Source organism: Ranitomeya variabilis, chromosome 5, assembly GCF_051348905.1.
Source record: "Ranitomeya variabilis isolate aRanVar5 chromosome 5, aRanVar5.hap1, whole genome shotgun sequence".
NCBI classification, from domain to species: Eukaryota; Metazoa; Chordata; class Amphibia; order Anura; family Dendrobatidae; genus Ranitomeya; species Ranitomeya variabilis.
The window spans coordinates 372148596-372162298 of record NC_135236.1 but is presented as its reverse complement, the minus strand read 5'-3'; the positions used below and the strand labels follow the sequence as shown (position 1 = coordinate 372162298).

At 49.8% G+C, this 13703-nt stretch overlaps 1 protein-coding gene across 1 annotated transcript; it reads right to left on the bottom strand.

Moving 5' to 3' along the window:
* Positions 1 to 270: 270 nt before the first annotated feature.
* Positions 271 to 1804, bottom strand: TMEM229A (transmembrane protein 229A). Its single transcript, XM_077261056.1, has one exon. The coding sequence runs from the start codon at positions 1778 to 1780 to the stop codon at positions 632 to 634; it is 1149 nt and encodes a 382-aa protein (XP_077117171.1). The 5' UTR covers positions 1781 to 1804; the 3' UTR covers positions 271 to 631.
* Between the last annotated feature and the right edge of the window lie 11899 nt (positions 1805 to 13703).

The following is a 13703-nucleotide window of genomic DNA, read 5'->3' as shown; positions in this document are numbered from 1 at the left end:
GACTGAAAGCCGGCGGCTCCCAGGAAAAATAAGGTTAATTTTTTCCACACTGTGGCCAGACACCTCCATAACGTCATTAACCTGCAGACTAACCCTATGTCTACAGGTTAACAGTGTTATTGGATCTGACAGGTTCCTTTTAAGGATTTAATACCAAAAGTATATTAGAAAATGGTAAAACTTTTCAATCCATAATGAATGCTAAAACCGTAATACCCATTTAGAAGCTACAACCCCCATTCTACCTGAATGCAGCGGAATAAAACAACGTTTAGAATTGGTCCACTTTTAATTCAAACCTTTCCATTATTCTGTATAAAGTAGTTTGCATGATTTATAGTAAGAAAATATGAATTGGTAGATCACAAAGCTTGTAAATTGTAAACTGTATTGGCCTATCTGATAGGAGGTATCATGGTCTTCTACTTACAACAGTTAAGAATTAAAAACCGCTCCTTGCACTGTTGGTTAATTCAACCCCTACTGTGGAAAAAAATGAAAAGGTTCTTGAGTAGGTTTAATCTCCTCTATGAATATTTCAATATCCTTCTATCTCTCCTAGAAAGTCAATAAAAGTAGTTTTGTAAACAGGAGCAATAGTAGATGTTCCTCAGTGCAGAAGTCTCCAGTGTTATACATAGCGTATCCTAAGCAGCACCTTGGACAGCAGGTCCTGGTAGAAGCTGAGAAATATCCACCCTGGTAAGTACATCAGGGTCACCAGGCCCATGAAGTTCAGAGGGTAATGAGAATAGTCCCAGGAACAAGCATTCCAGGTGCGGAGCCCTAACCCCCAGGAGAACTCCCAGGTGTAGACGAAGAGGATGTAGACCGGGAGCCTTCTCCATGCCCCCCAGCCTCGGCCATAGCACAGGTAGAAGAAGAGCTTCTCCACGACCAGGCTGCAGCTGCCGTACATGAAGAAGGACCACAGGGACGTGTGGCCGCTCACAGGGCAGCCCGGCTTCTCCAGCAGGCTGAAGGCGGACGTGAAGAAGACTTCGTCCATGAAGCCATGCATCCCAAAGAAGAGGAAGCGCAGGCTGAGGGGCAGCCGGGGGGCAGCAGGGCAGCAGTCTCCTCCCGGGGGGCCGCCCCAGCCCTGGTACTGCAGCCTCAGGAAGCTCCGGAGGAACACTTGGGAGTAGTAGAGTGCCAGGGCGTACTGCAGCCCCAGCTCTGCCGCACTCAGTGCCCGCTCCTGGGGGCAGCACTGCAGCAGCGTTCTCCGGAGCAGGATCTGCAGGCCCACGAACACCGACGGGTAGAAGACGAGGTGGAATGCCAGGGCATTGTCCGGGAAGCTCTTCCTCTGCAGGTAGATCTTCTCCAGGGCCAGGTGGGCGAGGGCATGCAGCAGGCAGCGGTATGGGGAGGAGAAGCCCAGCAGCTGGTAGTCCTGGCGCTGAGGGAAGCGCCGGATGCAGGAGCTCAGCACGTCCAGGGTCAGGCCGTGCATGCCGTAGAAATACAGCCTCATCCAGAGCGGCAGGGGCTGGGAGGAGACGGCCGCTGCGGGAGCCTTCAGCCGGGCTCGGACCACCTGCCGCCGCCAGCCGCCCTGGTTCCTGCCCATAGTGCCCAGTGTCAGAGCCGCATAGTGATGCCCTGCGCGGGACCCAGCGCCTGGCACCGCATCCAGCGCCCCTCCTCGTGTGCACCGTACTTCGCCTGTGCACTTGTCAGAGGAAGCCCACCCCCAGCACAGGCGCCCCCAGCACAGCACCTCCAGCCTCATGCCCCTGCTTTGTCTCCTTCCCTTTATTGCAGCTGGTGTCATATTGCAGGTGACCTAGAGCAGCGCCACAATGCCACAATTTAGGGAAGTCATACCTCCGGCTACTTATACTGGTGCTATAACCTCCCCCCCATGGCCCTAGCTGTAAGGGCTGCCTGCCACAGACTGGTGCTATAACCTCCCCGCCCATGGCCATAGCTGTAAGGGCTGCCTGCCACAGACTGGTGCTATAACCTCCCCCCATGGCCCTAGCTGTAAGGGCTGCCTGCCACAGACTGGTGCTATAACCTCCCCCCCCATGGCCCTAGCTGTAAGGGCTGCCTGCCACAGACTGGTGCTATAACCTCCCCCCATGGCCCTGGCTGTAAGGGCTGCCTGCCACAGACTGGTGCTATAACCTCCCCCCCCATGGCCCTAGCTGTAAGGGCTGCCTGCCACAGACTGGTGCTATAACCTCCCCCCCCATGGCCCTAGCTGTAAGGGCTGCCTGCCACAGACTGGTGCTATAACCTCCCCCCATGGCCCTAGCTGTAAGGGCTGCCTGCCACAGACTGGTGCTATAACCTCCCCCCCCCCCATGGCCCTGGCTGTAAGGGCTGCCTGCCACAGACTGGTGCTATAACCTCCCCGCCCATGGCCCTAACTGTAAGGGCTGCCTGCCACAGACTGGTGCTATAACCTCCCCCCCCCCATGGCCCTAGCTGTAAGGGCTGCCTGCCACAGACTGGTGCTATAACCTCCCCCCCATGGCCCTAGCTGTAAGGGCTGCCTGCCACAGACTGGTGCTATAACCTCCCCCCCCCATGGCCCTAGCTGTAAGGGCTGCCTGCCACAGACTGGTGCTATAACCTCCCCCCCCCATGGCCCTAGCTGTAAGGGCTGCCTGCCACAGACTGGTGCTATAACCACCCCCCCATGGCCCTAGCTGTAAGGGCTGCCTGCCACAGACTGGTGCTATAACCTCCCCCCCCCATGGCCCTAGCTGTAAGGGCTGCCTGCCACAGACTGGTGCTATAACCTCCCCCCATGGCCCTAGCTGTAAGGGCTGCCTGCCACAGACTGGTGCTATAACCTCCCCCCCATGGCCCTAGCTGTAAGGGCTGCCTGCCACAGACTGGTGCTATAACCTCCACCCCCCATAGCCCTAACTGTAAGGGCTGCCTGCCACAGACTGGTGCTATAACCTCCCCCCCCCATGGCCCTAGCTGTAGGGGCTGCCTGCCACAGACTGGTGCTATAACCTCCCCCCATGGCCCTAGCTGTAAGGGCTGCCTGCCACAGACTGGTGCTATAACCTCCCCCCCCATGGCCCTAGCTGTAAGGGCTGCCTGCCACAGACTGGTGCTATAACCTCCCCCCCCATGGCCCTAGCTGTAAGGGCTGCCTGCCACAGACTGGTGCTATAACCTTCCCCCCATGGCCCTACCTGTAAGGGCTGCCTGCCACAGACTGGTGCTATAACCTCCCCCCATGGCCCTAGCTGTAAGGGCTGCCTGCCACAGACTGGTGCTATAACCTCCCCCCCCCATGGCCCTAGCTGTAAGGGCTGCCTGCCACAGACTGGTGCTATAACCTTCCCCCCATGGCCCTAGCTGTAAGGGCTGCCTGCCACAGACTGGTGCTATAACCTTCCCCCCATGGCCCTAGCTGTAAGGGCTGCCTGCCACAGACTGGTGCTATAACCTCCCCCCATGGCCCTAGCTGCAAGGGCTGCCTGCCACAGACTGGTGCTATAACCTCCCCCCCCATGGCCCTAGCTGTAAGGGCTGCCTGCCACAGACTGGTGCTATAACCTCCCCCCCCATGGCCCTAGCTGTAAGGGCTGCCTGCCACAGACTGGTGCTATAACCTCCCCCCCCCCATGGCCCTAGCTGTAAGGGCTGCCTGCCACAGACTGGTGCTATAACCTTCCCCCCATGGCCCTAGCTGTAAGGGCTGCCTGCCACAGACTGGTGCTATAACCTTCCCCCCATTGCCCTAGCTGTAAGGGCTGCCTGCCACAGACTGGTGCTATAACCTCCCCCCATGGCCCTAGCTGTAAGGGCTGCCTGCCACAGACTGGTGCTATAACCACCCCCCCATGGCCCTAGCTGTAAGGGCTGCCTGCCACAGACTGGTGCTATAACCTCCCCCCATGGCCCTAGCTGTAAGGGCTGCCTGCCACAGACTGGTGCTATAACCTCCCCCCCCCCCCATGGCCCTAGCTGTAAGGGCTGCCTGCCACAGACTGGTGCTATAACCTCCCCCCATGGCCCTAGCTGTAAGGGCTGCCTGCCACAGACTGGTGCTATAACCACCCCCCCATGGCCCTAGCTGTAAGGGCTGCCTGCCACAGACTGGTGCTATAACCTCCACCCCCCATGGCCCTAGCTGTAAGGGCTGCCTGCCACAGACTGGTGCTATAACCTCCCCCCCATGGCCCTAGCTGTAAGGGCTGCCTGCCACAGACTGGTGCTATAACCTCCCCCCATGGCCCTGGCTGTAAGGGCTGCCTGCCACAGACTGGTGCTATAACCTCCCCCCCCATGGCCCTAGCTGTAAGGGCTGCCTGCCACAGACTGGTGCTATAACCTCCCCCCCCATGGCCCTAGCTGTAAGGGCTGCCTGCCACAGACTGGTGCTATAACCTCCCCCCTCATGGCCCTAGCTGTAAGGGCTGCCTGCCACAGACTGGTGCTATAACCTTCCCCCCATGGCCCTAGCTGTAAGGGCTGCCTGCCACAGACTGGTGCTATAACCTTCCCCCCATGGCCCTAGCTGTAAGGGCTGCCTGCCACAGACTGGTGCTATAACCTCCCCCCATGGCCCTAGCTGTAAGGGCTGCCTGCCACAGACTGGTGCTATAACCTCCCCCCCCCCCATGGCCCTAGCTGTAAGGGCTGCCTGCCACAGACTGGTGCTATAACCTCCCCCCATGGCCCTAGCTGTAAGGGCTGCCTGCCACAGACTGGTGCTATAACCACCCCCCCATGGCCCTAGCTGTAAGGGCTGCCTGCCACAGACTGGTGCTATAACCTCCTCCCCCCATGGCCCTAGCTGTAAGGGCTGCCTGCCACAGACTGGTGCTATAACCCCCCCCCCCCCCCCATGGCCCTAGCTGTAAGGGCTGCCTGCCACAGACTGGTGCTATAACCTACCCCCATGGCCCTAGCTGTAAGGGCTGCCTGCCACAGACTGGTGCTATAACCTCCACCCCCCATGGCCCTAGCTGTAAGGGCTGCCTGCCACAGACTGGTGCTATAACCTCCCCCCCCCATGGCCCTAGCTGTAAGGGCTGCCTGCCACAGACGTGCTATAACCTCCCCCCCCATGGCCCTAGCTGTAAGGGCTGCCTGCCACAGACTGGTGCTATAACCTCCCCCCCAGGGCCCTAGCTGTAAGGGCTGCCTGCCACAGACTGGTGCTATAACCTCCCCCCCCCATGGCCCTAGCTGTAAGGGCTGACTGCCACAAACTGGTGCTATAACCTCCCCCCCATGGCCCTAGCTCTAAGGGCTGCCTGCCACAGACTGGTGCTATAACCTCGCCCCCCCCCCATGGCCCTAGCTGTAAGGGCTGCCTGCCACAGACTGGTGCTATAACCTCCCCCCCCCCATGGCCCTAGCTGTAAGGGCTGCCTGCCACAGACTGGTGCTAAAACCTCCCCCCCATGGCCCTAGCTGTAAGGGCTGCCTGACACAGACTGGTGCTATAACCTCCCCCCCCCATGGCCCTAGCTGTAAGGGCTGCCTGCCACAGACTGGTGCTATAACCTTCCCCCCCATGGCCCTAGCTGTAAGGGCTGCCTGCCACAGACTGGTGCTATAACCCCCCCCCCCCCCATGGCCCTAGCTGTAAGGGCTGCCTGCCACAGACTGGTGCTATAACCTCCCCGCCCATGGCCATAGCTGTAAGGGCTGCCTGCCACAGACTGGTGCTATAACCTCCCCGCCCATGGCCCTAGCTGTAAGGACTGCCTTCCACAGACTGGTGCTATAACCTCCCCCCCATGGCCCTAGCTGTAAGGGCTGCCTGCCACAGACTGGTGCTATAACCTCCCCCCATGGCCCTAGCTGTAAGGGCTGCCTGCCACAGACTGGTGCTATAACCTCCCCCCATGGCCCTAGCTGTAAGGACTGCCTTCCACAGACTGGTGCTATAACCTCCCCCCCATGGCCCTAGCTGTAAGGGCTGCCTGCCACAGACTGGTGCTATAACCACCCCCCCATGGCCCTAGCTGTAAGGGCTGCCTGCCACAGACTGGTGCTATAACCTCCCCCCCATGGCCCTAGCTGTGAGGGCTGCCTGCCACAGACTGGTGCTATAACCTCCCCCCATGGCCCTAGCTGTAAGGGCTGCCTGACTGTTGCTATAACCTCCCCCCATGGCCCTAGCTGTAAGGGCTGCCTGCCACAGACTGGTGCTATAACCCCCCCCATGGCCCTAGCTGTAAGGGCTGCCTGCCACAGACTGGTGCTATAACCTCCCCGCCCGTGGCCCTAGCTGTAAGGGCTGCCTGCCACAGACTGGTGCTATAACCTCCCCCCCCCGATGGCCCTAGCTGTAAGGGCTGCCTGCTACAGACTGGTGCTATAACCTCCCCCACCCCATGGCCCTAGCTGTAAGGGCCGCCTGCCACAGACTGGTGCTATAACGTCCCCCCCCATGGCCCTAGCTGTAAGGGCTGCTGTTATGATCCGGTGACCTTGGAGCCGCATGTAAGAGACTTTCTCAGGAGTACGTGGTATCTGTACTGACCGCAATCCCTAAACTGACACCGCAACTAGAAGTAGCCGTGGGGTGTGCCTAACATGTCCTAGACACCTCGACACAGCCGGAGGACTAAATACCCCTATAGATGGAAATGGGAATTCTATCTTGCCTCAGAGCAGAACCCCAAAGGATAGGCAGCCCCCCACAAATATTGACTGTGAGTATAAGAGGAAAAACATACGCAGGCAGAAAAACAGAGTTTAGCAAAAGAGGCACTTCTAGCTAAATAGAAAAGGATAGGACAGAATTCTAAGCGGTCAGTATTAAAATCCTAAAAATATCCACAGCAGAAAATACAAATATTCTACATCTAACTAAAGACATAGCAAGTATATCTGCAACTCCTGAGAATCCAGCATGACTGAAAAATCCAAACAAAGTCTAAGCTGGACAAAAACACAATGAATTGCACTGAATTGCAAAGCACACTGCATGTGTGCACAGAGACAAAAAACCAGACACTTATCTTATCTGAATTGGCAGCAGAGCATGAGGAACCAGAGAGCGATGCAATCCCTCCAAGAACAATGGACAACTGGCCAGGAGTAATGGATCCTGCACACCTAAATACCTAGTAAAGCTGCAATCAGCAGAAACACCTGCCCTGATTACAACCCCAAGACAACTGCACTACCACTAACAACCACCGGAGGGAGCCCAATAGCAGAATTCACAACAGTACCCCCCCCTTGAAGAGGGGTCACCGAACCCTCACCAGAGCCCCCAGGCCGATCAGGACGAGCCAGATGAAAGGCACGGACCAAATCAGCAGCATCTACATCAGAGGCAAAAACCCAAGAATTATCCTCCTGGCCATAACCCTTCCATTTGACTAGGTACTGAAGCCTCCGCCTCGAAAGGCGAGAATCCAAAATCTTCTCAACCACATACTCCAACTCCCCATCAACCAACACAGGAGCAGGAGGATCAACAGAGGGAACAACGGGCACCACATATTTCCGCAATAAAGATCTATGGAAAACATTATGGATGGCAAAAGAGGCCGGAAGGGCCAAACGAAAAGACACCGGATTGATAATCTCAGAAATCCTATAAGGACCAATACACCGAGGCTTAAACTTAGGGGAAGAAACCTTCATAGGAACATGACGGGAAGACAACCAGACCAAATCCCCAACCCGAAGCCGGGAACCAACACACCGACGACAGTTAGCAAAATGCTGAGCCTCCTCCTGAGACAACACCAAATTGTCCACCACATGAGCCCAAATCTGGGCTGAAAACCAAAATTACAAAAGAAGGGCGAAACCAAGGTAGCCGAACTAGCCCGATTATTAAGGGCGAACTCGGCCAATGGCAAGAAAGCCACCCAATCATCCTGATCAGCAGACACAAAGCATCTCAAATAAGTTTCCAAAGTCTGATTAGTTCGCTCGGTCTGGCCATTTGTCTGCGGATGAAATGCGGAAGAAAAAGACAAATCAATGCCCAGCCTAGCACAAAAGGCCCGCCAAAACCTAGAAACAAACTGGGAACCTCTGTCGGACACAATATTCTCCGGAATACCATGCAAACGAACCACATGCTGAAAAAACAACGGAACCAAATCAGAAGAGGAAGGCAATTTAGGCAAAGGCACGAAATGAACCATCTTAGAGAACCGGTCACAAACCACCCAGATAACAGTCATCCTCTGGGAAACCGGAAGATCTGAAATAAAATCCATAGAAATATGCGTCCAGGGCCTCTCAGGGAGCGGCAAAGGCAAAAGCAACCCGCTAGCACGGGAACAACAAGGCTTGGCTCGCGCACAAGTCCCACAGGACTGCACAAAAGAACGCACATCACGCGACAGGCCACCAAAAGGACCTACCAACCAAATCTCTGGTACCAAAAATACCAGGATGGCCTGCCAACACAGAACAATGAACCTCAGAAATCACTCTACTAGTCCATCTGTCAGGAACAAACAGTTTGCCCACTGGACAGCCCACAGGTGGACTTTATAGGAGACCATCATTTTACCTATATACTGCAATACTGTGGAATCACAATATATAGAACAAACTGATCAAAGAATTGCAGTTTCAAGATGAAAAAAAAGTTTTTTTTAAAAATATAGCAGAATTAAAAAAATAAACAAATTGGAATTGACTCCTTTAAAAATGAAGAAATATAAAAGTAAACATATTTGACGTTGCTGCATCCAAAGCAGTCATATCAATACAAAATAAAGTTATTTAACCTGCACAACAAATCAAAAAAGCCAGAATTGCATTTTTCCTTTTTTTTTTTTTTTTTTTTCTTTATACAAATTTCTGAATTTGTTTTCAGCACTACTCAGACAACCCCAGCTGTGTTGGCAATGGCCCTTCTGGGGCTTATATGACATAACAATGCAGTTGCTTCACTGTACGTCTCCTTTTGACAAATCAGACAAACATCCAGAGGAAGTGCGAGAGCAGCCACAGCTCTCACTTCTTCTAGATGTCAGATACGTCCAAAGAAGAGGAGAGTGAAGTGGCCACTGATCGACAAAAGGGATTGCATGAAATAACAATGTCACGCGAGACCCAGGAGAGTGAGTGCTGACACCGCTGGAGTACAGGTGAGTATGAAGAGTTTAGGTGTTATTATTTTACTGGGGCAAACTGTGATTAGTGGCCGATTAGTGGCCAACCCTTAAAATACTAAAAAATGTGCACTGTTTTGTATTGAGAAAACCCAATAAAAAAGCAAATAAATTGAGCATATACCCTACAGCAAGTAAATAAGTAAATCGTAAAAGTACATGTAAATGACATAGGTTAATTAGTTAACACTATTTTGATCAAAAAAGAATAAATACCATCCAACCATGACAAGGTGTACCCATCGGGACAGTTCTAACCTGTCTAGTATTAAAACCTTACCATATGTCATACGACAGCAATGTGAATAAGGGCAGAGCGGGACATGGCCCCAACTGAGTCACCCATGCATGCGAAGCTATATAGATGAAATATTTGGGTCAGAATGGGTGGGCCACGCCACTGTTTGTGCAAAGTACAAGAGATTACTGTGAAATACAATAAATTAGCTGGACTATAAGCTGGTATATGTGCAAAGGGTTTAGTCTGTGAGATGGCCATAATGTGAATGTGCACTTACTCTTTGTACATATACCAGTTTATAGTCTGGCTTATTTATTTGGATCTGCAGTAATGTCTTGTACTTTGTACAAACAGGGGCATGGCCCACCCTTTCTGAGATAAGTATTGTGTCTATATAGCTTCCCAGTTATGGGTGTTTCAGTTAGGGCCATGTCTTTCTCTGCCCTTACTCACATTAATGTCGTATGATACATGGAGAGGTTTTAATACTAGACAGGTTAGGACCATCCCGATGGGTACACCTTGTCATGATGGGATGGTTTTTATGCTTTTTTTGATCAAAATAACATTAACTAAGAATCATATGTTATTTACATATACTATTACTATGTACTTATAGCAGGGGAAATAAGTATTAAACACCACCAATTTTTTAAGAAAATATATTTCTAAAGGTGGTATTGACATTAAATTCTCACCAACTGTCAGTAAAAAACCCATCCAATCCACAAATGCAAAGAATTCAAACCATACATGTCTATAAATTAAGTTATGTGTAATAATGAGAAATGAGACAGGGGAAAATAATTGAATACGGTTGCTGAAGACTATTTAATACTTCGTACAAAAGCCTTTGTTGGTGATGACAGCTTCAAGACTCCTCCTGTATAGAGAAACTAGTTGCATGCATTGCTCAGGTGTGATTTTGGCCCATTCTTCCACATAAACACTCTTCAAATCCTAAAGGTTCTGTGGCTTCTTCTATGAACTCAGAGCTTTAGTTCTTGCCATAAACTTCTATTTGACTAATGTCATTTCACTGCATTTTTTCCTTTAAATTTCTAGTACATTTTTATGATAACATAGATAATGTCATTAAAAACTACAACTCATCTATCAAAAATGACCCTTCTATCACTATGTGGACGTAAAAATTAAAAAGTTATGAATCTCAGAAGAAGTAGAGGAAAAAACAATTGTGCAAAACGAAAATTGGCTTTAACAGGAATAGGTTAAGTAAATATAATAAATTTACATGCCCTATTGCACATTATATCCTCTCTTTAGTGATATGACGTCTAGTAATCATTGAGAAAGTTCTAGATAATTGTTTCTAGGCATCCTAGTACTGGCTGTCCTCAACTCTCCCAACAATCACATAGCGGTATAATGTCGTCATCCAGTAGCTTTATTTTTTTTTTTTATTTTAGTGTGTATAGTTCTGGTAGAATTCGAGGACCCTTGAAGAATTAGCAGTCAGATATTTCATTAAGCGTAAGTAAAGCAGACTTACACGGATTAAACTGCAAAGCCAAAGTCTGGATCAAGAGTTGGCTTCTTAAGGAAGTAATCTTTTTTGTGTAGAGATGAGAAAGAATTTAAAGATATCTGTCAGATGTTAAGAGATAGTTTTGGAGAGAACTAAGGGTATGTGCACACGTCCGGATTTCTTGCAGAAATTTCCTGAAGAAAACCGGAAATTTTCTGCAAGAAATCCGCATTTTTTTTTTGCGTTTTTTTTCCGTTTTTTTCGCGTTTTTTTAGCATTCTGCAAGCGTAATTAGCTTGCAGAATGCTAAAGTTTTCCAAGCGATCTGTAGCATCGCTTGGAAAACTGACTGACAGGTTGGTCACACTTGTCAAACATACTGTTTGACAAGTGTGACCAACTTTTTACTATAGATGCTGCTTTTGCAGCATCTATAGTAAAAGATAGAATGTTTAAAAATAATAAAAAACATAAAAAAAATGCTTATACTCACCCGCAGACAGCTGATCTCCTCACCGGCGTCCGTTCCGTATAGATGGTGTGCGCGCAGGACCTTCCATGACGTCACGGTCACGTGAGCGGTCACATGACCGGTCTCGACCAATCACAGGACCGTGACGTCATCGGCAGGGTCCTTCACCGCACACCAGCTACAGGAACCGAACGGCAGCGTGCAGCGGTGAGGCAGGAACACTGCGGGGGACATCAAGGGTGAGTATAGGACTATTTTTTATTTTAATTCTTTTATTTTTGATCAATTATATGGTGCCCAGTGCGTGGAGGAGAGTCTCCTCTCCTCCACCCTGGGTACCAACCGCACATAATCTGCTTACTTCCCGCATGGTGTGCACAGCTCCGTGCGGGAAGTAAGCAGATCAATGGACTCCTAGGTGTGCGGAATCCCTGCAATTCCGCATTTTTAATGAACATGTTGCTTTTTTTTCCGCGATGCGATTTTTTCGCGGAAAAAATCGCAACATTTGCACAAAAAATGCGGAATACACTGTAAATAATAGGAGGCATATGTTAGCGTTTTTTTGCGTTTTTATCACGTTTTTATAGCGAAAAAACGCGAAAAAAACGCTAAAAATCCTGAACGTGTGCACATGGCCTAAGATAAATGTTTTGGTTCCTGAGTGTAGTGAATAGATGGAGACACCCATTTTACACCTATTTGTTTTCTTATCTGGTTTTCTATTAGTTTGTAAATCCAGCGTGATCATTCTTTAAAGTATGGAGAATAATGGTGGGGTATTGTGTTCGGAATTATACAAATTCCAAGTATGATGCATACTTTGTTATATTATCTTACATTAGGGAGAGCTTTTCCCCTTCTAAACTTGTCCTTGTACAATTCTTTTAGCTTTGTTGTCTGTTTCCTTTGGGTTTTCAGACTGCTTGGCACAATTAAAATGCTGGCAATACGAGCTGAAAATACATTTTCAGTGAAGTGTACAGATCACCAAGACTTTTACCTTTGATGTTTACAGCATTAATTACTTTAACCAGTTTAAAACCCGACCACTTACCCCTATTTCACGTTTTTGTGTTTCTTCATACACTCACTGGCCACTTTATTAGGTACACCTGTCCAACTTCTTGTTAACACTTAATTTCTAATCAGCCAATCACATGGCGGCAACTCAGTGCATTTAGGCATGTAGACATGGTCAAGACAATCTCCTGCAGTTCAAACCGAGCATCAGTATGGGGAAGAAAGGTGATTTGAGTGCCTTTGAACGTGGCATGGTTGTTGGTGCCAGAAGGGCTGGTCTGAGTATTTCAGAAACTGCTGATCTACTGGGATTTTCACGCACAACCATCTCTAGGGTTTACAGAGAATGGTCCGAAAAAGAAAAAAAATCCAGTGAGCGGCAGTTCTGTGGGCGGAAATGCCTTGTTGATGCCAGAGGTCAGAGGAGAATGGGCAGACTGGTTCGAGCTGATAGAAAGGCAACAGTGACTCAGATCGCCACCCGTTACAACCAAGGTAGGCCTAAGAGCATCTCTGAACGCACAGTGCGTCGAACTTTGAGGCAGATGGGCTACAGCAGCAGAAGACCACACCGGGTACCACTCCTTTCAGCTAAGAACAGGAAACAGGCTACAATTTGCACAAGCTCATCGAAATTGGACAGTAGAAGATTGGAAAAACGTTGCTTGGTCTGATGAGTCTCGATTTCTGCTGCGACATTCGGATGGTAGGGTCAGAATTTGGCGTAAACAACATGAAATCTTTGGGATGTGGTGGAACGGGAGATTCGCATCAGGGATGTGCAGCCGACAAATCTGCGGCAACTGTGTGATGCCATCATGTCAATATGGACAAAATCTCTGAGGAATGCTTCCAGCACCTTGTTGAATCTATGCCACGAAGAATTGAGGCAGTTCTGAAGGCAAAAGGGGTCCAACCCATTACTAGCATGGTGTACCTAATAAAGTGGCCAGTGAGTGTATATGTGGTAACATTAGTTATCATTCAAATGTTCTATTCATTTTTGCTTCTCTTCTTCATCATATATGGGGCTTCATTTTCATGTAAATGTCATATTCTCGTATTTAGTTTTTTGCTGATGTCGAGCGATAATTTTTATTTTTTTTATGATCACAAAGGACCACTAAAATACATTTAGTGTTAGCACTGCAGCCTTGCAGCGCTGGAGTCCTGGGTTCAAATCCCATCAAGGACAACATCTGCAAGGAGTCTGTATGTTCTCCCCGTGTTTGCGTGGGTTTTCTCCGGGTTCTCCTGTTTCCTCCCACATTCTAAAAGACATACTGATAGGGATTCTAGATTGTGAGCCTCATCGGGGACAGCAATGATAATGTGTGAAAACTGTAAAGTGCTGTGGAATATGTTAGCGCTATATAAAAATATATATATATTTTT